The following is a 25,108-nucleotide window of genomic DNA, read 5'->3' as shown; positions in this document are numbered from 1 at the left end:
TGTACAGCACTTTGGTCAACGTGGGTTGTTTTTAAATGTGCTATACAAATAAAATTGACTTGACTTGACTTGACTTGACTTGACTTGACTTGACTTGACTTGACTTGACTTGACTTGACTTGACTTGACATGACATAGGGCAGTGGAGGCCAAATCACTGGATGAATTTAAGAGAGAGTTAGATAGAGCTCTGGGGGCTGGTGGAATCAAGGGATATGGGGAGAAGTTGGGCAAAGGTTACTGATTGCGGATGATCAACCATGATCACAGTGAATGGCGGTGCTGGCTTGAAGGGCCGAATGGCCTCCTCCTGCACCTATTTTCTATGTTTCTATGTTTCTAAAATAACGTAAAATTTTACCAGACTTTGCCAAACTCAAAGCAAAAAAGCACCTAACCAGAGCTGCATGAAGTACATATTTCATTCAACATCCCTTGAGGAACTAAAAGGATTTAGAATAGATTTTGGAATCAGCTGAAGAAAATTAATTGTCTCATTCCTTCTTTAAATGGACTGGATATGTGCAAATGTACAACTGCAGAGATATTTAGCAATACTTCGGGTTCATTCACATATCCTTCCCAGAATCAAACTCTTTCATCAACCTTTCAAAATATTGATATATCCAAATATTTCCATTATCATAACTGATAACAGTCACACCAACCATTAAGTTCGAATATCAATTGAATTACAGCCAGTACATGAGTCTGAATTCTTATTCAATAATTTATTTCATGCTTCATTCCCCTATTCTTTATACACCCACATTCTCACTGTAAAATGATTGGGTTAGTCATCTGTTGGGTTCGTCTATGGCTATTCCCTGTGATTGCTTGCTGCTGATTTTCATGATTATCATTTGCAATGCTTTTATTTATGCTGCATCGTTTAGAGCATTCGTGTAAACTTCACCAACTTTGAAAGGAGTTGTGGGTGGTGCTGCGATTTAAGCTTTGAGTATTTGTACTTGGATAAGATACTAGAGTAACAAGATGGACCACTCCGTTGAAATTGCATATACTGAAGTGTAGTACGCAAAGGTGCGGAATGGCCGCCATTTTAGTAAGCAACACCAGCCATTCGCTTTGCCTCTGGCAGTGTGATCAGCGTTGTGGGGGAACAGTATGTGTGATGATACCATTAAAATGCAGAATATATCTCATCTATCAACTCACATTTTGTTGTTATTTTTATTTTTAGATGTTTTCCCCCTGCTTAATTTCTCTGAATTTATTGTTTCTTACTGTTTCTACCCATTTCCCTCTGTCTGCCTACTAAAATGGCGCTGAAATTTATCCATGCCCTACTACGGTTTTCAGAGTCGAGTGGTCTATCTTGGCACTCTACTAGTATCTTTGGTTCAGAGTAAGGTGGAGCGAGAAACCATTGTTAATGCATTATTCACAGCAGCAACCATTGTTATCGACGAGGCTGGGTGGAGCAAAGAAACTCCTATAGCCAAAGTATATGAGACACAGGAACTTGCTCAGCAGTAAATATTTAATACAGGAACATGAACAAAAAGATCTGCAATGCAACGATAGAGTACAAACGTTGAGGAAGAGGATGCAAATCATCTGGGGAAACTTGCAAAACTAGGGAAAGGATAAATGCCATATTTTGTTTTTCCCCAATTTAGCACAGAATTCGAAGAGGAGGTGGAAACTAATCATCGTAGTTAAACAGCGTAATAAGGATTTTCAGTGAACAAAACACTATTGCATTCTGGCAGTGGGGTAATCTGCCTGGAAATTGTTCATAGTTGAGTTCAAATTGTCACCAACAATGGTCATCTTAATTAAGCACAATTATTGATACAATGGAAATCATAGGAGGTGCACAGAAGGGTTATTAACACCTTGACTCATTTTGATTGAATTTGCTTACAATTGCAAAGAAGGTTGATATATTGCAATCTTTGTTAGCAAGCATATGGAAATATGTAAGAGTTCATCAGGTTTACTAGGCTTTTAGGACATAGATATTCTGGAATCCTTTCACATCCGTCATTCTGTTGCAGTCAAAATCCACCATTAATTTCCGAAGTCCTACTTTCGTTGGGGTGAATTGAATGTTCATTGTAAATACATGGTTTGGCTTTATCTCCTGCTGCCTAGAACAATGAAAGAACAGCATTATTGGTTAAAGAAACAAATCTCACAAAAAAGTGTCAGTTTTTTAAAGAACTTAAAATCATTTCCTTGCATAGCTAAAAACAATAATGACGCGTAGAAATCTCAGCAACACCAACTTCTATTATTTTATCCTTACTATTTCTCTGCAGAGGCTTCATGTGGAAATAAATGATACTGTGATTTTCAAGGAGAAACCAAAGGCTTGATGAAAGGGAAAGCTTTTTTTTAAATAGCAACTTGAAAAGAAGTTAGAGGATTGGTGGCACAGTGGTATAACTTCACATCCAAGGCCTCATCACCAATGGTCTGGGTTCAATCCGGACCTCTTTTGCTGCCTGTGTGGAGTTTTCATGTTCTTCCTATGGCTGCTCTTCCAAGGACTTTGTGAGTTTCCCCTTGGGATGTTCTGGTTTCCTCTGACATCTCAATGATGTGCACTTTGTTAGGTGCATTAGCCTCTGTAAATAGGCGCAGTCTTTAGGTCAATGGTAAGAAGTGTTGGAGTGGGGGAAGGAGTTGATGGGAGATAGATTTTGTGCAGATGATGAACTAGGATGAGTGAAGATGGATGTTTGATGGCCAACATGGAAATTGAATTGAATAAGTTATTGGTCAAATATGTACACATACAAGGAATGTGCCTTGGTGCTCCACTCGCAAGGAACAATACGAACATACAGTAAAAATGTGACTGAAATAAACCAGACCAAAAAGAGGCTACAGACTTTTGGTTATTGAGTAAAGCTACTACTCGTGGGAAAAAAAAGCTGTTTTTATGTCTGGCAGTTGCGGCTTTGACAATCCAGAGTCGCCTTCCAGAGGGAAGTGCTTCAAAGAGTTTGTGGCCAGGGTGAGAGGGTCAGATTTGATCTTGCCCGCTCGCTTCCTGGCCCTTGCAGTGTACAGTTCGTCAATGGGGGGAAAGTTGCAGCCAACAACCTTCTCAGCTGATTGAACGATTCGTTGCAGCCTCCAGATGTCGTGCTTGGTGGCTGAGCCAAACCAGACCATGATGGAGAAGGTGAGGATAGACTCTACGATGATAGTATAGAATTGGACCATCATTGCCTGTGGCAGGTTGTGTTTCCTCAGCTGCCACAGGAAGTACATCCTCTGTTGGGTCTTTTTGAATATGGAGTCGATGGTGGCCCCCCATTCAAGGTCCTTGGAGATGATGGTTCCAAGGAACTTAAATGACTTCACAGATGTGACCGTGGTGTTGTTGATGGTGAGTGGGGGGAGGAGAGTGGGAGCTCTCCTAAACTCTACTGATCAAAGAGCCTGTTCATGTGCTGTATGAATCTATGGCTTTTGGGATAAAGAGGTCTAGAGATTATGGAAGAGAATTCTGAACTAAGGTCCCCAGAAGCTGAAAGCACAATCCTCCAGGTGAAGTGGTTAAATTCAACAAATAGCCAATGATCAGGGCTGGGAGATTTCGTACATCAATGAGTTATAGGACTGGTTAAGTTCATAGGGATACAGAGGGGCAATCCATGGAAGAATTTGAAAATAAGGAAGATAAGTTTAAAATTGTAAAACCACTGGAAGAAATTCATGTATCTTTTGACCTCTAAACACTGTGGGAACCTTCATAACTTTCAATCATACAATCTTTCCCATCCCCTAAATACCCAATTCCTTTTAACATTGTGATGACCCAAAGACTCATCTTCCACCACCATCGATTTTTTATATTTACCCCAACATCACCTATGGCCTTAGCATTCAGGATTTTTTGGGGTTTGAAATTCCCTTTCTTTCCTTCTTTGAGTTCTATCATTACCCATTCTTTAGCCAAGCCACCAATCATCACATACATCACCTTTCTTGTGTCATTTTCTCCTGACATTTTTCAGTAGAATCTTCGAAATTGAACCGCAATATAAATGCAAAGTTGTGACTGGCAATGTCCAAGGATTTATGGAAGAGCAAGCTACATTGTTCAGTTTAGTTTAGTTTAGTTCAGAGATACAGGCTGGAAACAGGCCCATCAGCCCACTGGACACATGCTGACCACCAATCTCCTGTTCACTATTTCTATCCTGCACACTAGGGACAATTTTTAAAAGACAATTAAACTACAAACCTGCACGTCTTTGGAATGTAGGTTCCCTTTGAACCCGGAGGAAACCCACGCGGTGACAGGGAGAATATACAATCTTCGTACAGACAGCACCTGTAGTCAGAATCAAACCCAGGTCTCCGGCGCTGTAGGGCAGCAAATCTACTGCTACGCCACTCTGCCACCGCCATTGGAATTGGATCTAGTAGATTTAAATTTCTCACGATTTGGGAAATTAACATTGACCTCACCGAAAAGCAATTTAATCCATCAGATGCTTTACGTTACTTGTTGTACCACAAAGTTCTAAACCAAGTGTTTCAAGTAGTTGGAAACCAATAAACTGGAGAATCCAACCAGCCTCCCTGACTATTGAGTTGATCTTTACAGGAAATGTGCGCTAGTCAGTGCTTGAGGGAGACAGGAATTGGTTAGGCATGAAGACATGACCAGTTGCGAGCACCGTTACATGAAGAATGGACACAAGCAATAGAGGACAACTGTTACAAGCTGAATTATTTTCTGATTTTCCCTTTGCACCTGCCTCACAGAGAGAAAGATCCCAGTAATATGCTGCACAATACAAAGATCGCCAGAGAGATTTTTGCGTTCAAAAAGCAAATAACTGATTTGCACTCTGGTGTGTTCAGCAACTATTTCTCTTTCTACTTACCTAATTTGTGGTGAGTCATTGATCAGTCCCATCCCTTCGACAGTGAAGATACAATTGTACAGTGATGCAGACAAGGGATTATGAAAACTGATTTCTGCATTGAGCTGACGATTCAAAATTGGCTCCCCAAAGACCTGCAGATACAAATGTGTTATACGTTATAATTATTCCTGATTCCAGCTGATTGAAATTACTCAAATTCTTTTTTTAAATTTTATTTAAAAAAAAATTTGAAAAGCATATGTACAAATAGAAATAAAAAACACATTTGTTACAGAGTTCTTACATAGCTTCAATTTTAAAATTTTTAAAGAGAGAAAATAAAAAAATAAAGAAGAAAGGAAAAAAAAACAAACTATAAACTATTGGGAAGAGAGACTAAGAGGATTAAAAATAAGAAAAAGATATAACTATAAAAATTAAAGGGAGTAGATCTGGGAGACAATAACCACAGTTGTACATCCAACCCCTAACTCAAGTTTAAACTTTTAATTTTAAATTTTTATTTTAGTCCCTTGCCAAACCCATTTACTTTTCTAAAAATTCAATAAATGGAGACCATATTTTAAAAAATAACTCAGGTTTGTCAATTAAGGCAAATCTTATTTTTTCCAAATGCAGGGTCTCTGTCATTTCCGTAGTCCACGTTTTAATTGTGGGGGTTATTGTTTTTTTCCAAAATTTAAGTATTAATTTTTTCGCAGTTATTAGACTGTAATCAAGAAAATGTATTGACTTGTAAAGTTTGTAGTATGTTCTGATAATCCTAATATAATTAATTTTGGATCCATATCCAATTGCTTGTTAATAACTTTAGAAACTATTTAAAAAATCTCCAACCAGAAGTTTTGCATTTTTATACAAGTTACGAAAATATGAGTTAAATTAGCTTCTTGAAATTGACATTTATCACAAATAGGAGAGATACTAGGAAAAATCCTATTTAATTTCGTCTTCGAATAATGTAATCTATGTATTATTTTAAATTGTATTAAGGAATGTCTAGTATTTAATGAACATTGGTGTATATGTTGTAAACTTTCATCCCATATATCTTGCATTATGAGTTGCTTCAATTCGTCCTCCCATGCTCGTCTATAAGATTCTGATGACGGAATGTCAGTGTCTAGGAGAGTGTTATAAATGAAGGATATTAATTTATTTGAATTATAATGTCGATTCAGGCATACATCAAGTGTTTCTGGACCTCTAAACTTATATTCTTGCATGTGTAATTTTACATAATCTCTAAGTTGTAAATATCTAAAATAATTATTAACATGTAATCCGTACTTCTGCTGTAAATCCTGAAAAGAAAGAAAAGTTCCCTTATGATAAAGATCTCCCACCCTTTTAATTCCATAACTTTTCCATTGAGCAAATCCTCTATCTAAGACAGACGGTTTAAAAGAAGGGTTATTCGCAATCGGAAGGAAAACAGATAATTTACTCAATTTTAACGTGAGCTTTAATTGTTTCCAGGTACGGATAGCACTGTGTATAATGGGATTACCTCCATATGTTTTTTTATTTAAATTTATTGGAGCTAAGAGGATCGCACCAATATCAAATGGTAAACAATCCTCTTTCTCCATCTTTAACCAATCCGGTTGTTGATCAGAATCATCCAACCAGCAGGTTATATTTTTAATATTAACCGCCCAATAATAAAATAAGAAGTTAGGTAAGGCAATTCCTCCATTAGTTTTAGACTTACATAGATGTCTTTTATTTATTCTATGAGTCTTGTAGTCCCAAATAAAATTAGTAACAATTGAATCAATTTTTAAAAAAAACTTTTTTGGAAGATAGATCGGAATTGCTTGAAATAAGTATAGTAGCTGTGGGAGAAAGATCATCTTTATAGCATTACTACGACCAACTAATGATATAGGAAGTGTTTTCCAAAATTGGATATTTCTATGTAATTTAGTGAGTAAAGGAGGAAAATGTAATTTAAATAAAGAAGTATATTTCCTAGTCACGTAAATTCCAAGATATTTAAACTTTTCATAGGCAATTTTAAAAGGAAATTGTTGAAGTATGGCCGGATTATGCTCCATTATTGGCATAATTTCACTTTTGTACCAGTTAATTCTATTCAAATTCATGTAATTTAACATTGCCATGGCCCGAATAGGAGATTTTGTGATTTCAAGCAAGATAAAACCTTAGGTTAAAGATTTCAAAAGAATTATGGAGCAATTGTGGATCGTTCTCTTAGTAAGTTGTAAACTTAGAGCTTCTACTTGCTTTCCATCCATAAGCTTTTCAAGTTCATATCAACATTTTGAAGAGAAAACTCACAATGGCAGTGGTTGCTGAGAAATGTGTTTGGAACTCACCTCCCTTCAGGAATTCTCCTTTCTGCAGTGATCTTCAGTGATTTGAAGTGACTCTGTCCACTGTACATATGAGAAGGGGATCTTTTTCACTATGAGTTTATTAACCTGAATGCATTCTGTTTGCAGATAGACTCTAGTTTGAGCAGGTGGGATGGGAGAGGGGAAAAGACAAAGCTAGAGCAATGAAGAATACTGGAGAACAAAGGGGTTGAGCAAAGGGTATGGTAATGGGAGGCGGGGTAAGCAATGGTGCTCACATTTGTAACCATTGCTTTGTGAATGAGAACATGATCTGAAAATGGTACTTCAGGGTGAATGAGAAACAACAATTAACTAAAAAACAGAGATGAGGGAGAATAACTGCTCAAAGAACGTCAGCTTCAAAGGAGAGAAGTATACCAGATAGAATTTATTGGGAAGATAAAATAGCATCATTACTAAAAGAGACAATATACCCATTGAGTTAAAGAGAGAAATGGGCCCTTCAGTCTACTGAGTCTGTGTTGAACATTGAGCACCTATTTTACACAAATCCTACACTAACCTATTTTATTCTTCCCACGTTCCCATCAATTGCATAGAAACCCCTGATTCTACTATTCATCTATTCATTTGTGGCAATTTACAATGACCTATTAACTGAATGTTATCTACCAATGGGAATGGGAGGAAACCAGAACGGACATCAACATAGTCTTTAGGAAAAACTCCATACTGATAGCAACCCAAGATCAGGATTGAACGCAGGTCATTGGAACTTGTAGGCAGCTACTCCACCTGCTGTGCCTCTGTGCTATTTCCAACTGGAATCACTAAAGTTATCTAGCAAAATCCTGACCTTTCTCGTTCCATTAAACCATGAATGAAAAGAATCCAATTGAATAACTCAGATGTAGTCTTATGTTCTAAAATGTTATCTTTAAAGAAAATGTTCTTTCTTTGAATAGAGGCAAGTGCAGGGAGACTTGAATGCCATGGAGAGGGTGAAATATCTCCATCAGTATATATTATATTCATTTTAGTGTTTGCAGTTAATATGTAGTTGACAGTTTGTTGAAGATTATTACCTTTACTTCGATATGAGGATTGGTCACAGAAATTTCATTCACTGCCAATGCATTTTCACCTGATCCTTTGTCAGCTGCCACAGCTATCAGCTTTATCATGTGGTGATTTTCCAAGTAATAACCAAAGTCTGAGAAGGGTACATCGAAAGGCACTGTTGCAACTGAAGGACCAATTAGAAAACAGGGAATGTAAAAATGATTTATTTGTTTACATAGAAAAGTAATTTCACACATCCATATAATGTCTGTACAATCCTCAATGCCCTCACAAAGAAGTTGGAAATATGGAATAGGATTGGGAAAGCCATTCATCAGCCCAGTCCTGAATGTTATCTACTATAGGACTTGCAACATGATATGCTTTGTCGATGGAGAGTTGTGAATGGAACAGAACATTGCACAACCATCAGTGAACATTCCCACTGTTCTCTTTATAATGGAAGGAAGATCATTGATGGGCTGTTGAAAGTTTTTGTAACTCAGACACTGCCCTCAGGAATCCACTGGATCTCGGAGTCATGCAGCACGGAAGCAGGCCCTTCAGCCCAACTCGTCCATGCCAGCCAAGATCCCCTATCTAAACTCGTCCCATTTGCCCTCATTTGTACTATATCCCCCTAAACCTTTCCTATCCATGTACCTATTCAAGTGTCTTTTAAATGCTATTATAATATCTACCTCAATTATCTCTTTTGGAAGCTCGTTCCATATAACCACCATCATCTGAATGAAAGAATTGCCCCTCGAGTTTGTATTAAATCTAATCCCTCGGACCTTAAACGTATGTCCTCTTGTTTTTGATTTTCCTCTTCTGTGTAAAAGACTCTGTGCATTCGCCCTATCTATTCCCCTCGTGATTTTATAGACCTCTTGATACCCTATCTACTGGTGACATCACTTTCAGGGAACAATGTATCTGCAGTCCTTGAACCTTCTGCACTAGAACGGTCACAGTGGTGCAGCGGTAGAATTGCTGCCTTGCAGCAAAAGCAGCGCTGAAGACCCGGGTTCGATCCTGACTACGGGCGCCGTCTGTACGGAGTTTGGGTGTTCTCCCCGTGACCTGCGTGGGTTTTCTCTGAGATCTTCGGTTTCCTCCCACACTCCAAAGATGTACAGGTATGTAGGTTAATTGGCTTGGTAAATGTAAAAATTGTCCCTAGTGGGTGTAGGATAGTGTTAGTGTGCGGGGAACGGTGGTCGGCGCGGACCCAGTGGGCTCTGCGTCTCTAAACTGAGTCTAAACTAAAGAACATTTCCCAAGTCTTACCATTCACTGTGGAGGTACTGCCCTGCTTTGACTTCCAAAAATGCAGCACCTCTCACTTATCTACATGAAATCCATTTGTCATTCTACAGCCCAGTTGCCCAGCTGTTATTTTTGAAAACCATCTTCACTATGTGTGATATCACCTACTTTAATGTCACATGCAAACTTATTGTTCATGCCTTACACATTCTCATCCAAATCATTGATATAATCTCTGATATATGCCCTGGTACAAAGCTGATTGACGTTCAATGCCACAACCATCCTCCTTTGTCTCGGGTATGATTCTAAGTATTGGATGTTTTTCCCTTGATGCCCAGACGACATAGGTTCAAGGTGAAGGGGAAAAGATTTAATAGGAATCCGAGGGGTAACTTTTTCACATAAAGGGTGGTGGGTGTATGGAACAAGCTGCCAGAGGAGGTAGTTGAGACTGGGACTATCCCATCATTTAAGAAACAGTTAGACAGGTACATGAATGGGACAGGTTTGGAGGGATATGGACCAAGCGCAGGCAAGTGAGACTAGTGTGGCTGGGACATTGTTGGCCGGTGTGGGCGAGTTGGGCCGAAGGGCCTGTTTCCACACTGTATCCCTCTATGACTCTATAACTCTATAACAGATGGCAATAAGAGAAGCCATAAGATCCAGGAGTTCTGTCAACACACTGAGCAGAATCAGCCGGTCCCCTGCAAAGGGCACTGATGCCCTGGCCTATTGAACACAGACAAAAAACAGCCACTCCGTGTCTAACCATTGGGTGGATTCACATAAGGTTCTTAGGACAGTGGACAGCAGCAGGGATTTGCAACCAAATTTGTTCCTACAGCTTGAGGAGGGTGGGAATTTGCTGCCAGTTCCTTGCACAGCAGGTAATCTATATCCAGTCAGTTAAGCTCTAAGAGTGCTCTGCATGATGCAACATAAGTAGATTAGTTTAGATTAGAGATACAGCACGGAAACCGGCCCTTCAGCCCACAGAGTCCTCGCTGCCCAGCGATCTCCACACATTAACACTATCCTACACACTAGGGACAATTTACAATTTCACCAAGCCAATTAACCTACAAACCTGCACGTCTTTGGAGTGTGGGAGAAAAAAGCAGTACCCGAGAAAGCCCATGCAGGTCACGGGGAGAACCGACGAGCTCCATACAGACAAGTAACCCTAGTCAGGATCGAACACAGGTCTCTGGCACAGTAAGGCAGCAACTCTACCACTGTGCCACCGTGCCGCCCAGAAGTAGTTCTTGGTTCTTGGTTCTTGGTCCTCCAAAATATTCCAAATGGAATTTAAACTGGAGGTGGCGGAGTATGGACTTAAGCAAGAAGGGCTTCTTAGAGAAGAAGAGCAACTTTAAATTTAGTTGTGCCTGGTTGAGTAACTATAGTAGGGTGAAGACTATTCCATGCTTTAATTGTGCGAGGGAAGAATTAATTACAATACACATCTGTCTTGGTAGCTTGTAACTCGAATTGAATCGAATGCCCTCATAGTAATTTCATTAAGTAGTAATAAGTAGTAGTGAATAAGTAAAAATTTCATTACCGTCATTTGCTTTAACTGTAATATCATCCACACACAATGCCACAACTTGTTTCGTGGCTAATCCAGTATATTTCTGAATCTGAGCATTGAGGTTAAGTTTGCAAACAATGCTCTGCAAACTATTGTTGGTGATGTTCACCTGAGCATGAATATCAGATCCATGGCTGATTGATTCATCACTTTTCATTTCCACTTGGAGTTTCTCTTCTGGTGGAACCTCCAAATCATTTCTCATCTGAGCTTCATTAAATATTTGTCTTTCTCGTTGTGACCCTAATTATAATGAAAAGGTATTTGTTGAAGATGCAAAAATATAGGTAAATATATTGATAATTTCTGTATGCCGATTTTGAAATTATGAATAGTGTAAGAAAATAACTGCAGATGATAGGTACAAATCGAAGGTATTTATTTCACAAAATGCTGGAGTAACTCAGCAGGTCAGGCAGCATCTCAGGAGAGAAGGAATGGGTGACGTTTCGGGTCGAGACCCTTCTTCAGACTGATGTCAGGGGGGGCGAGACAAAGGAAGGATATAGGTGGAGACAGGAAGATAGAGGGAGAACTGGGAAGGGGGAGGGGAAGAGAGGGACAGAGGAACTATCGAAAGTTAGAGGTCAATGTTCATACCGCTGGGCTGCAAGCTGCCCAAGTGAAATATGAGGTGCTATTCCTCCAATTTCCGGTGGGCCTCACTATGGCACTGGAGGAGGCCCATGACAGAAAGGTCAGACTTGGAGTGGGAGGGGAAGTTGAAGTGCTCAGCCACCGGGAGATCAGGTTGGTTAAGGCGGACTGAGCGAAGGTGTTGAGCGAAACGATCGCCGAACCTGCGTTTGGTTTCGCCAATGTAAAGAAGTTGACATCTAGAGCAGCGGATACAATAGATGAGGTTGGGAGGAGGTGCAGGTAAACCTCTGTTTCATCTGGAAAGACTGTTTGGGTCCTTGGATGGAGTTGAGAGGGGAGGTAAAGGGACAGGTGTTGCATCTCCTGCGGTTGCAGGGGAAAGTGCCCGGGGATGGGGTGGTTTGGGTAGGAAGGGACGAGTAGACCAAGGAGTTACGGGGGGAATGGTCTCTGCGGAATGCAGAAAGGGGAGGGGATGGGAAGATGTGGCCAGTAGTGGGGTCCCATTGTAGGTGACGGAAATGTTGGAGGATGATTTGTTGGATACGCTGGCTGATGGGGTGGAAGGTGAGAACGAGGGGGATTCAGTCCTTGTTACGAATGGGGGGAGGGGGAGCAAGAACGGAGCTGTGGGATGTAGAAGAGGCCTCATCTATAATGGAAGAGGGGAAGCCCCGTTTCCTGAAGAATGAGGATATCTCTGATGCCCTAGTGTGAAACACCTCATCCCGGGCGCATATGCGGCGTAGACGGAGGAATTGGGAGTAGGGGATAGACCTTTTGCAGGAGACAGGGTGGGAAGAAATGTAGTCCAGATAGCTGTGCGAGTCAGTGGGTTTATAGTAGATGTCAGTTACTAGTCTGTCTCCTGTGATGGAGATGGTGAGGTCCAGAAACAGGAGGGAGATGTCGGAGATAGTCCAAGTATATTTAAGAGCAGGATGGAAATTGGAAGTGAAGTGTATGAAGTCAATGAGTTCTGCATGGGCACAAGAGGTAGCACCAATGCAGTCGTCGATGTTGATGGTGAGGTCCATTATGAAATTATGAATGTTTTCTTAATCCATGTTTAATTAACAATAATGCACTAACTTTCAAATTGTTGTGCAGTTCACCTTAATAAAATTATTCGATTTTTCTATCTGTTATAAACCATAAAATTATTGAAGTATTATGAAGTAAATAAAGTAATAAGGAACTTTAAAAGGAATATTTTCCACAAAAAAAATACCCTCAGGAAACTTGTATTCATTTGTGATGTCTTCACGATCACTGCAGCCACATTTCTTAGTGCTGATGAATTGGCCCACATGTTTGGTTTTAACAGAAGCTTTTTTTTTGGTGCCATTCCTGGCACATATCCAAGTGACAATATCTGCATTGACCTCCGCAAAAATAAAAGGAACATCATACTTCATCTCCACAGCCCCTTCTTTGATTGCTTTGACTGGAGCGGGTCCACAGCAGTAAATTCCTAAAACACAAGGAAATTATTGCAGAATTTTAAAAAAATCAATCAACTAGATGAGACACACACAATGTAACCAATTCCTTCCAAATGAGGTAGAGTCAGACTGCCTCACTTTTATACACTCACTTTTATGGGATTACAACAGTTCATTTTTACGCTTTGCTTTTCCTGCAATAAAATTGTGTTAAAATACTCTGTGGACTTGTAATGGCAAACTATGGCATTAAATTATGGCATTAATGACCTTGCCATTAAACTATGTTTCACTGTTACTGATCATCATATTTATAACCTGTTCAATGAACCATTATGTTATTTCAGTCTTTACCTTCACTTTTCTCCTGTGGTGTTGGGTCCACTGCCTGCCAACCATCATAACCTCTCTTCAAGTCATTTCGGGTCATCCAGCCCTCTAACCAGACATGGAAGTTCCTGCAATGCAGGAAGAAATGTGTTTGTAGGCTTCATAACAGCAATAAATACAGATCGGTTCTTGGTTCATCTGTTAGTAACCACCTGTCACCTGCTTCAGATTCTGTGCTTATCAGCACTTCCATTTCAGTAAAATAAAAATGAACATTTCTGCTTACAATTTTAATGAAATGGTTCAGTCTTTATCCCAACATAGTAATACAGGTCTGAAGAAGGGTCTCGACCCATTCACCCATTCCTTCTCTCCAGAGATGCTGCTTGGTCCACTGAGTTACTCCAGCATTTTGTGTCTATCTTCGGTTTAAACCAGCATCTGCAGATCCTTCCTACACATGACAGCTGTCCCCATGACAGCTGTAAGCTATTATCAGGGAACTGAAACATATCATCATATCATCATATCATATATATACAGCCGGAAACAGGCCTTTTCGGCCCACCAAGTCCGTGCCGCCCAGCGATCCCCGTACATTAACACTATCCTACACCCACTAGGGACAATTTAAAAAAAAACATTTACCAAGCCAATTAACCTACATACCTGTACGTCTTTGGAGTGTGGGAGGAAACCGAAGATCTCGGAGAAAACCCACGCAGGTCACGGGGAGAACGTACAAACTCCTTACAGTGCAGCACCCGTAGTCAGGATCGAACTTGAGTCTCCGGCGCTGCATTCGCTGTAAAGCAGCAACTCTACCGCTGCGCTACCGTGCCGCCACCTCGCCAACATCTCGCCAACTAGAGAGTGGTCCTGATCTCTCATCTACTTCATGGGAGACCTTCAAACTATCTTTAATCAAACTTTACTGGACGTAATCTTGCATTAAATGTTACACCCTTTATCCTATGTCTGTACAGTGTGAACGGCTTGATTATAATGGTAAATAGTCTTTCTGCTGACTGGGTAGCATGCAACAAAAAAGCTTTTCACTGTACCTTGGTGCATGTGACAATAATAAACTAAACTAAACATAATTGTGTTGGAGGGAACTGCAGATGCTCGGCATTTCTGGGCAAAGGAAAATATCCAAATACTTGATGAAGTATCAATGGATTTCATGGGTATAAATGTTGAATTCAGAAAGTGAATTGCACATATTTATAGGGAAAAATGATTTTTTTGAGACCAAAGATGGACATCGACCTAAACAGACTACAGATAGAATTGAATTGAATTGAATGAAATTGAATTGAATTGAATAAATTTTATTAGCCAAGTATGTATACATACAAGGAATTTGCTTTGGTGCTTTGCTTGCGGGTAACAACAGTAGACAATTAAAAATAAAACATTGTAATTTAAACATGTGAAGAATGAAATAAAATACCAGAGCAAAAGGAGGCTACAAACTTTTGGCTGTTGATTAGAGCTACTGCTCGTGGAAAAAAAACTGTTTTTATGCCTGGCTGTGGCGGCTTTGACAGTCCGGAGTCAAAAGAAAGTGAGCTATGGCTAGAATATGAAAGAACTTCACCGAAAGTCAGAATCTGGGAGACCCCATGGAACAGAAAGTGTGTGGTGAGTCAAACTCGTGTTAATTAAACCCTTCCAGTTTAATTGATCTCTTCCAGTGAACTCTAATCCTCTGGAAGAGATCAATAACAGAGACCAAAAACTGCTCGCACCTTGTATAATACAGAAAAGGTCAGCCATTATAACAAAGTCTGTGCCTCCATTGATGATTGCTGTTCTCCTTCCCTTCACTATTTTTCAAACACGACATTATTTCCTAAGTGCCTAAGCTATTGTTTTCAATTAAAAATGAAAACTTACCTGTTGACTCTTCCAATAGTTTTTATTGTATTCATTTTATGTGATAACAATGGCAATTACTCATATTTTAAATTGTAATTAATACTAGTTTGACTCACCACACACTTTCTCCTCCACAGGATCTCCCAGATTCATCAATTTCTTCTTCAATTATTAAATTGCCATTTGAGTCGTGAGCAGAATTAAAATTTGTGACAACACGCGAAGGAATACCTAAGCACCTCAAGACTAAAGAAGTAAAAAGGGACATAATTGAATCAACCACTGCACCTTAATATTTGGTCACTCAGGATATCACTCTCATAATCTTATCCCGTGTTTAGCACGAATAACTTAGTACAATTGAAGTAACAATAACAGGCAATAAACAAAATGAGCAGATTATCTGCGTTAACAATGTTGGTTGGGGTAATTCATTGTTAGAAGATCTGGAGACCTCGCTGGACATCTTCAAAAATGTCATATCTAGAAATTCTTTGGCGCTGAGCAACATGTGCACAGGGGGAAATTAACATTGATTAAGGGTAATCAATCTTTTGTGAATTATATGGAAATCGTTCCACATATTCCTGTAAACAACACACTGTCTTTCCACCTCTCTTTTACTTTAGAATATTTAATTGTATTTGTCAAACAAGATTTACTTTAAATAAATCCACACTGGCTTTTCTTTTGCCCTGATTCAGTCTGAAGAAGGGTCTCGACCCGAAACGTCACCCGTTCCTTCTCTATAGAGATGCTGCCTGTCCCGCTGAGCTTTGCTCTGTGGGAATATGTTGCCCTAACATTCTTCTGTCATTTCCTTATTCCCCATAATACATTTCCCTTCCTCTGTTTGCACACATTTATCCTAGTTAGCTTCTCCTTTCTTCCATACTTGTAAATGCATGTGCGATAATTTGTTATTCTTCGTACTAGTCTTTCTCACATTCTCACAGAAGGTTGAGTAATAGATTGACTTTCAGAACAAAATCCGTACCTGTGCAAGCCACTGCTGCAAACACCCAGCACTGCCCGTAGCGAACTGGTTGACAGCGGCCTTTATACCATTTCTGAAGGATTGGAACACTTCCATTCCATGACCAGGGATACGCGCCACCATTGTATGGTTGGCTCCATTTGCCGCTAAGTACCCCGTTGTCATCAGCACAATTCACCTGAGAAAGAATGAACGGTGAATCTGTAGAAGTATGGAAGCTGGTTGTGCAGGATGTGAACATATGGTTACTGCATTCCACCTTTTCTTTAAACATTACACATCAAAAATTCCAGACTTTCCCACATCCCTCTGGACATAAGGAACACTTCATCCTCTTTAAAATGGACTAACTTTTCTGCCTTTGGCCATCATTTGTAAGGGCATCACTCATCCAAAGACCACAGAGGCAGCTGCAATGAACATAGCAATAACATAGTGTGATGGTGAATTCAGTTATAACACCAAGCCTTGAGCAAAGAAGCAGCAAGCTTGAGAGGTCATTTCTCACACGATACTTAATCCATTTAATTGTCCAAATTGTTAAAGAAACTCCAGAGAAATCAAATCATAAAGAATGGACAATGAAAATGTGAATACAAGGAATTTTGAGTTAGGGTCAGAAGAAAATAGCAGTGAAAACCAAAATCAAGACTTTGGATAAATAATTTGGAACTTGTTGTTGGTACTGTTATCTGCTGGGATGCAAAAACATTAGAAATTAAAAGCGAGGGAGAACAACAACACCTCGTGTCAGCTCTGCTATTCAATAAGATCATGGCTGATCATTTAGCATAACGCCACTTTCCTGCAGAACAATCCCTTCACCTATACAGTCAAACATGGGAGAATTATGTATGATTCAAGGAGGCCACCTCTTATTGCTCTAAACTCAAGAATGCAGCCCCAGCTTCCATCTCTCCAATCAATCTGATGAATCTTCATTGCAGCATGGAACTTACTTTCACAAGTGCATTGTAGCATTACTGTGTGAATGCTCACACATCTGCAGCACTCACACAGTAATGCAATGTAGCCTGAAATGCACTTACAGTTGAACATGCAAATGCTAAAACATACATAATTTATATCCCAAGCCAAGCAAGGCCGCTGGATGAGGTGGGATGTCATTGCGAGGAGGAAGATCACATGGAGTGAGCTGTGGAACATGGAGTCAAGTATGTTGAGCTTTATTATCAGAGCCACATATGACGTCCTTCCCTCTCCAACAAACTTAAATCTTTGGCTGGGAGAGGATCCAGCCTGCCCCCTGTGTTACATTCAAATGCGATAACATACATAATTTCAATTGAGATCCCTACTTGACATAATAACACATAAAAGCTATAACTATAGATACACCATTGAGATGTTCTCTCAAGACAGCTAGTACTATTATTGCTCAGCATATCTCCCAGTGATTTTAAAATGTAATAATAAGTGATAGAGTAACTTCAGTGTTATAAGATGGTCACCTTTGTACGAAATAATACACTTAATCCATCCAATCTTATCTTCCTCTCTTATTAAAATTCATTACATAAATGAAAACAAATCACTCGGTAATAATCAAGATTGAGAGCATTTCCACTTTTCACAATTTCTTTCAGTTTTTATACTTGGCAACGTGCAGCTTTGTTCTCCATTTATTTTTATTTTCTGGGAGTGGGATAGGAGTCGGTGGAGTAGAATTGATAACACAAAGGAAAAGGGAGAAATGAAAAAAGAAGATAAGGAGAAATAAGAAAGAAAAAGAAAAGGCATGGGAGAGAGACAATAAAGTAATAAATATATAAGTAGAGAAGGAGAGAGTAAGAAACCGAAAAAGAAATACTTAGGGAAAGAACATTCAGAAATACTACCGACAATATCTGACTCAGATGCTAATGCAAAGTGAGTTAAGGTTGACAAGTCAAATTGGTACTGAGGCAGTTCTGTAAAAGGAGAGTGAAGGATGTCCAGGGACCTCTGATGTGCTGGGTTAAAAGGACATTTAGACCAACTACATTGTCATCTCAGTATGTTGGTTGCAATCTTGTTGAGGGTTTATCAATTCAGACATTTCACTAAAGTATGGAGTTTGAACCATCACAAATCATCAACAATTCATTCTTAGCTATGTCATCTTTGACGTTTCATTGCTCACCATAGCTGACACAACTCTGCAGATATAAACAGGGTCATTTCTGCGAATAATGTCCTTTGCTGGATTACGGAGGAAATTGCGATTTTTATCCAATATCTTCAAACAAATATCCACAACCTCTTCTTCAAACTGAAATGGAAAAAAAATAATTGATAATTCTGTGCCTAATGTTGAGATTTGTTGAGTGATAGGAAAGTATTGGTAAAATTATTGCAAGAGCAGCAATTTGAATAAAAATTAGCCTCAAATATAGGTTGACCTTTAGTTGCTTAACCATTCAGTGATGTTGTGGAGATTCATTTTCTAGTGCAAGGCTAGTGTGGCCATTCCCTTGACTGATGCTTCAACCCTCTTTCTCCTACCCACCTTCCCCGATCATACTACCCAACTAAATCAATGTATCATTATTAGCTTCTGTTAAATTGTAGATTGTCACTTGTGTGCAGGATAGTGCTAGTGTATGGAATGATTGCTGGTTGGCGAGGACTCGGTGGGCTGAAGGGCCTGCTTCCATGTTGTATCTCTAAAGTCTATTGCCTAAAGTCTAAAGATGATCTCTTGCTCTCTTGCTATCCACTTTGCTGCTGTAACACTGTAAATTTCCCCGGTGTGGGACGAATAAAGGAATATATTATTATTATTATTATTATTATTAAATACTGGAACCAGTGAGCAATTGAATGATAAAAGGGAAAGGCTATAAGTACTTTATTTAAGAATGAGGGACAATTGGTGCGGAGGGCTATGAATGAATTAAAGACTTTAGGGCCTACAAGAATGAATGTTTCAAACTCGAATTATTGTTGGACCAGAAGCCAACAAAAGGCAAGAAAATAACAGTAGTGAATGAATGGGTGCAAGTTCAAATAGAAGCAAAGGATGAAGTTTAAATCACTTGGTCATCAGACTGCAATGGTATTTGATCGAGGTTTGCACATACCTGTCCAAAGAACCAAGGGCGACCATCAATCCGTTGACATTCACCATTATAGAGGATTCCATCCTCATTCATCACATATTCCTGTCGTTGCTCTTCACTGTTCAGAAAGACTTCATCCTCTGACAGGGTAAAACATAGCTTTAATAACTTTGTAGTCTTTTACAATGTGTACATCTCTACTAAAACATCCAGCACAAAACTTTCATCAGGGTCATATCAGCAAATTGAGGTTTCAAATGTATTGAAAAGAGTATCAGTTCGAATCACCAGATTGATATGAGGCGCAATGAATCAGCAGGCCTGTGTTTAAACTCTCATGTAAAAATCCACAATCAAGAATTTCAGCACCAATTGACAGTGGTTTGCATCACTGACAAGTAACTGTTGCAGGACAGAGGTCTGGCTTAATTGGAAACAAGAACAGTTTTTTTATTCACGTAAAGCACCAGGAAGTCTCCACCAGTCATGCAAGATGGAAGAATGGATAGGGTGGGACCACTGTTTAAAATCCAACCTCTGTCAAAACTATGGATCAGCGGCAACGAAAGCTAACCAGAAAACTGTGGACATGACAATTCTCCAATGACGGTTTCAGGGCGCGTAAGTCTATGATAGATTTGGGGATAGAAGTCAACATTTTACAGTTAATCAGGTAGAAGGAGTTTGATTAAAGGAATTAAACAACTACCCTCCCATCTACTCACCCTCTCACCCCTCTCTCTCTCTCCTACTTATCTTGGCTAAATTCTCTCTCCACTTACAATCCTGATGCAGGGTTTGGACACATAATGTCAATATTTCCTTTGCCGCTACAGATGATGCTCAACCTGCTGTTCTAAGTTAGATATGGAGCATAAAAGAAGGTAGGAGCAGAATATTATTGGCCTTCAATGAAAGTCTGGGACCACCAATCTGCTGTCAACATTGCCGTCAACAAAAGTAAAAGCGTAATGAATTTGATGATCTTTTTCTACGGTGAGTGTGACTTCCATAATGTTGCGAATCTGTCTAGAGATCTATCTCCAGTGGGCATTGTGCTTTTTCAGCAACCCATTGTGAAGAGTGTAATATATCTCGAGATTGAAAATGGATGAATAACAAGGCAATCAATTGTGGACTTTAGTTTGGTTTGGTTATGATTAGTAACCATAGTTGCTTGGAATTTTATGCAAATGTACAATGTAAAATTATTAGAAATATAAAGCAAAGAAACAGGCTAAATTATGCAATTATTCAAGATTCTTATTTTTTTCTTATCCTTCTCCACATATTCTTCCATTCCTTTATATGTTTATTTGGCTTCCTCCTGAAATCATTTATATTCTTCACCTCCAGTGCTCAGTGTGCAAACAAGTTCCACATTTTCCCCATTCTCAGTGTAAATAAATGTCTTTTAGTATTTTTTAAGTATTTCTTAATGACTGGAATATGGATATGTATCTACTTGTGGCCACAGTACAAAACGTCAGAAGGTTCAACATGGTTTTCAAGAATTACATAAAGTTGGCCATTTTTGAACTAATAAAGACCCTCTGTAATAGACAACGAATGAACGAATGAATGAATACTTTATTGCCACGTGTACAATGAAATGCTTTGTTTTGCAAACAACCTAGGCAGTACACAAGTGTCTCCACGTGTCTGGCACCGACAAAAGTACAAAACAACCAAGCAATCCTATCTACTGTCTGTCACGTGACAATAAAGTGGCAGCAGGCCACCCTTCCCCCCCCCCCAACCCCCCCCCCCCCCACCCCCCCCCCCCCCCCAATCCCCATCGGTTCCCCTTACTTCTTAGCGGCCCCATTCCCCTGTCAGGCCCCCCTTTGTTCCGTTCCTTCTCGGCGGCCCCTCTCCCGCAGGGTCCCCCTTCATTCTCACCAGTCCCCCCCCCGCCGGGTCCTCCCTTCGTACTCGCCGGCGCCCCTGCCGGGTCCCTCTTGATGCATACCTGGACACCATGGGTTGAAAAGCAGGATAAACTCTCCAAGTGTGGACCGTGCGTACACACGTCCTGAGGGGCTCAGGACATGTAAAATGTATCGCCCAATCTTGGCATTTGCTGGAGGGTACGCGGACAGGACCAGAGTAGTTCCAGTGCTGGAGACAACTTGCCCACTCCAGTGGTTTGGATTGATTGAGCTCAGTTTAAACAGGACTTTGCTTCCAAATGCTTCTGAAGGCTTTGGCCCTAATACAGGTTAAGAAAAAAAGTGAATTTAAGTCCACATCTGGATAGATTGTAACTGTGTGGTGTCAAATCAGGAAATTGTTTTGCAAACAATCAGCAAATGCCAATTTCCTTCTTTTTAAATTTTAACAAAATAAATTAATCAATGATATTTTAAAAAAATAATGTAGGCATATTTTGGTTCTTGTTTACCATAGCAAGATAATTAGAATAACTTATATTCAATCCCAACCTTATTCCATAATATTTCAAATACATATATATTTAATATACGAGGGTAAACCTCCTGCTCTGGACTATAATCCAAGTGAATAAGGACCACTTTAATCTTCACATCAGCTAATTCCATACAGGATCATTTCAAGTTCAAAAGAATTCTCTTTAAGAAAGCAGAATCAGTAACGGTCATCATGAACTTCCGAGGATCAAACAACACATTAGCGGTACGGATGACCCCTGGGGAAGGAAATCAGAGATCCATACCTCATCTGTGCAAGATGTGATCATAGACCTTTAACAGACTCCTGAAATGAAAATAATGTGAGGATATGCTACAACCCTGCGTCGTACCACTGATATTTATGTCTAGGAATCGATTAAAAAATAACTCGGCGCTAATTTTGTATTTTGTATTTTTCTTTTCCCCGATATAGCTAATGCAATGAAAAAGTGACTCAGACCTCCAACAAGCATTGGTCACCGGGATCTGAAGAGAACCAAGGGAATATCTTCAGGTGAGCTGGGCGACTAATGTTGGAGGAAATGGAAAAGTTGGAACTTGATGACTAAATGTCAACTCTTTACCTGGCCACCTCTCGGCAGTTAACCAAATATAAGACGCCAAGGACACCTGAAAGAGGAATACAAAAAATACGAGAGGCGTAGATGAGATGGATTGTGGGAATTTTACCTCCATTACAGAAAATCTAGAGGGGATTGGTTAAAGCTGAGGATTGAAAGGGCTAAAGGGAATATGAAGAAAAATTAAAAAAATCACCAAGGATGTTTGGAGTCTGGAACCCACTGACTGAGGAGGTGGTGGAGGCAGATAGTCTCACAACTCACAACAGACAACATGTAAAATATATTTGGAAGAGCTCTTGTAATGCCTACCATGGAAGACTATTGACAATCAGGATTTGTACAGATAGGTACTTGATGGTCTGCATGGATATGGTGAGCTGAAGGGCCTGTTTCTAGCTCTATAACTCCAATAATCGAGGATAGGATTTGTGGGTTTACTTACACCAGGACTGGTTGCCTGAGGTATTAGAAAATAGGAATACACAGAACTGGTAATTCAGCACTCCTCTCAAACCAGTTCCAAGATTGAATTAGACCATGATCATCAGTTCATTTATCCTTTCAGAAGATTCACTAACCCTCACAATGAAGTCGTCATTGCAAAACTCAACTCGAAATGATGACATGTAATGGTGTCTGTAGAATTTATCGTGTATTACTTTTGTCACAGAAACCCTATACTAAATTTCATACTTTCTTTTCATGTTAAAGTTCAAATCTCCCTATTTTGTTCATGACGAATTACCTGTTTCCACAATCAATACAATGTTGTTGTGGTCTATGATCTGTTCATTACTGTGCAATTGCATCGTGATTTGGAATGGTTGTCCTCGTCTGATGATTAGTCGCTTGGTGGTGATCTCATCAGTCCTGTGCTCCTGGTTATTCTTCCCACAGTGAAAATCAGCAGTCAAACGCATTTCAGCAACTGTAACAGAATCAATATGAGAAGCAAACAGGCAAGATTAAAGAGAACATTTTATTTATTGACGGAAAATATACGTCCACTGTTGTGAGATTCTTTTGGGGCATAATTTTTGCATTGACTTCTACAACCCAATTTATCTCCCACTTTAGCCTATTACACAGCGTTAACTTCTGTGGAGTGGTCAGTAATGAAGAGTTCCTTTCCAATAGAATGATGGAGGCAAGAAACCTGTATTTGAGAGGCAGTTAGGATCATCTATGAAGGTGGTTAATTGATAACATTGCAGTTGGCCTATTTGACATTTGAAATGCTTGCCACACCCATTAATATTGCACAATATCTCATCTTTCATGCCTTGACCTCAATATTTAGTTTTTTTATTGAGAGGATCGGTACTTCTGAAAGATATAATGCTGTAATTTATAATAGAGAGACCACTGCATCGACAGATAATGCTACTGATGCCAGCAATATTGAATTTGGTTCTGTTGCCAGATTGAATCAATCTGAAGGAATTGAAGGAAATTCTTCTGTGGGAGTGGTTGAAACAAACCGATAAGTATACTGAGATAATAACCTGATGGGAGTACGTTTACAGAAGCGAATTCACCCTGTGGGGAATTAGAGAATTAATCAGTCTACATACTTTTAACAAAGTAATTCCTTACTAGAATCAGAGTTTTCCAAAAGTAGAACAAGGGTAATACCATTTCCATCACTCACACCAGAAAATTAATGAAATGTTTTTTATCAAACTAACACCAGACTGCTGCAATTCGATAGCATCCTATGCATTTCTGTTATTCAAACATAAGAAATAGAAGCAGAAGCAGACAACACCTTTTGTGTCTGTTTTTCCTTCAGTATCATGGTTAATCCTGTGTCTCACCCTCTTTCCAATCTGATCCCCTCACTGTCCTACACCCAACTGTCCACTGATCTTGCTCTGAAACATACTTAGCAACTGACCATCCACATCCCTCTTGGCTGGAAGTTGAAAGGTTTACAACCCTCTCCATTAAAAAAAAATCCCCTCAAGTCTGATCACTTATCCTGATTCAAAGCCAGCAAGTCAAAAGAACCTATTACATTTTTAAAAAAATGTAGTTGTCATATTGAGATCGCTTCTTTGAAAAGGAATGTATTTGCTATCTAAAGGATTCAGGGAGAAGCATTTAATGCAGAAGAATGTTAAGAATGTCTGTTTGCTTGAATCACCTTACAGTGCAGTGATAGGAAAAGAATTTATGTGGAAAGTACATTTTTAAACATTTTGAGAAGAAATGCTGGTGGGTGAGATTATGAATGGCTTTTATCAAAACAATTTTTAGTGAAAATAAGCTGGATATACTCTTTCTACATTCGGAGGTTGGGTCTGCAACGAAGTGTCTATAGATATACCTTGTAATATAACAACTCAAAAGAAAAGTTTGAAGTGACTGTCTGCTCTTCTGAACGGTTTTAAATGCAAACCCAATTGCAAATATATTCTTTAAAACAATTGTTTCAACATGGTAATATTTTTAATGCATCGACAAAGCTGTAAATTTACTCAATGTTTACTCAGTCTTTCCTTTTCTGCCCCACCATCCTCCCCTAATCCCCTCATCTATAAAACAAAACGACGTTTCAACTTACCTGCTGCCATGGTTCTTTCAATGAAGTGATCCTCCTTTCTGCTGCTTCTGATACACTACCTCCAGGCAAA

At 39.4% G+C, this 25,108-nt stretch overlaps 1 protein-coding gene across 1 annotated transcript; it reads right to left on the bottom strand.

Annotated features, from left to right (window-relative positions):
- Positions 1-1,486: 1,486 nt before the first annotated feature.
- On the bottom strand, positions 1,487-25,081 carry LOC144604680 (protein-glutamine gamma-glutamyltransferase 2-like). The gene is made up of 13 exons (XM_078419325.1): positions 25,039-25,081; positions 23,218-23,400; positions 21,429-21,668; positions 19,478-19,596; positions 18,538-18,666; positions 16,395-16,572; positions 15,514-15,643; positions 13,538-13,641; positions 12,970-13,212; positions 11,109-11,381; positions 8,290-8,450; positions 4,878-5,011; positions 1,487-2,117 (listed from the first exon to the last, which is right to left on the bottom strand). The coding sequence occupies exons 1-13, from the start codon at positions 25,046-25,048 to the stop codon at positions 1,967-1,969; spliced, it is 2,055 nt and encodes a 684-aa protein (XP_078275451.1). The 5' UTR covers positions 25,049-25,081; the 3' UTR covers positions 1,487-1,966.
- Positions 25,082-25,108: the final 27 nt, after the last annotated feature.

The sequence above is a fragment of the Rhinoraja longicauda genome, chromosome 22 (genome assembly GCF_053455715.1).
Source record: "Rhinoraja longicauda isolate Sanriku21f chromosome 22, sRhiLon1.1, whole genome shotgun sequence".
NCBI classification, from domain to species: domain Eukaryota; kingdom Metazoa; phylum Chordata; class Chondrichthyes; order Rajiformes; family Arhynchobatidae; genus Rhinoraja; species Rhinoraja longicauda.
The sequence above is the reverse complement of the archived record's forward strand: the minus strand, read 5'-3'. Positions and strand labels throughout refer to the sequence as shown.

Coding starts and splice junctions, on each gene's coding strand:
- LOC144604680 (XM_078419325.1), bottom strand. Junction 15,644..16,394: donor TGCAGCAGTGGCTTGCACAG/GTACGGATTTTG, acceptor TTACTTCTTTAG/TCTTGAGGTGCTTAGGTATT. Junction 13,642..15,513: donor TGTGGAGGAGAAAGTGTGTG/GTGAGTCAAACT, acceptor CCTGCATTGCAG/GAACTTCCATGTCTGGTTAG.